This window comes from Egretta garzetta, unplaced genomic scaffold, assembly GCF_000687185.1.
Source record: "Egretta garzetta isolate BGI_Z169 unplaced genomic scaffold, ASM68718v1 scaffold577, whole genome shotgun sequence".
Lineage (NCBI taxonomy): Eukaryota > Metazoa > Chordata > Aves > Pelecaniformes > Ardeidae > Egretta > Egretta garzetta.
In genome coordinates this window covers 68,118-68,777 of record NW_009260138.1, presented here as the reverse complement: position 1 = coordinate 68,777, position 660 = coordinate 68,118, and the positions used below count along the sequence as shown (strand labels likewise).

Sequence of the window (660 nt, the reverse complement as noted above, 5' to 3'; positions counted from 1 at the left end):
GACGGTGCCAGGCTGGGGGAGGAGGAGGAGGAGGCAGGCGGCCGGTGCAGCGTGCAGCGCCGCGGGACGGAGCACTCACTGCTGATCCAGGGAGCGCGGCTGGCTGACAGCGGGGCCCAGGTCACCTTTGCGTCCGGCAGTGTGCGGGACTCAGCCACGCTGCACGTGCAAGGTGAGCGGGGCGTGCGCCCTGGGGTCCCACCAGGAGAAGAGCAGCAGGGGCTCTCATGCTGGAGGATGCTTCTCACCCCTCTGCGATGTCTCTCAGCCCCGCAGGTCCGCATCACCCCGGTGCCCGAGGCTGAGCAGCTCCGGGAGGTGTCAGCAGGGCTGCCCGTGCTGCTGGAGTGCCAGGTGTCCCCTCCGGATGCCCCCGTCCGCTGGCTGAAGGATGGCGAGGCTGTGCCCCTGGACGGTGTGATTGCAGTGCAGGTGGAGGGCTGCGTGCGGAGGCTGCTCCTCCGCTCAGCAGGTCCCTCGGACACCGGCATGTACACCTGTGATGCTGGGGATGATGCTGTGAGCTTTGTGGTGACCGTGACCGGTGAGCTGGGGACCGCACATAGGAGCCTGGACCCCACCTCCTGACAGTGCTCCTGCCCCTCTTCTTGCCCCCATGACGGGGCTGACAGCTGCCGCCAGTCGGGGGCCCACGCTGAG

The 660-nt window shown here is 68.9% G+C and overlaps 1 protein-coding gene across 1 annotated transcript in view; it reads left to right on the top strand.

Annotated features, from left to right (window-relative positions):
• The window catches only part of OBSL1 (obscurin like cytoskeletal adaptor 1), a 21,131-nt gene that overhangs the window by 3,571 nt on the left and 16,900 nt on the right, over window positions 1–660 (top strand). The window contains 2 exon segments of the mRNA XM_035897090.1: window positions 4–172; window positions 269–537. Of these exon segments, the coding sequence (XP_035752983.1) occupies window positions 4–172; window positions 269–537 (438 nt within the window).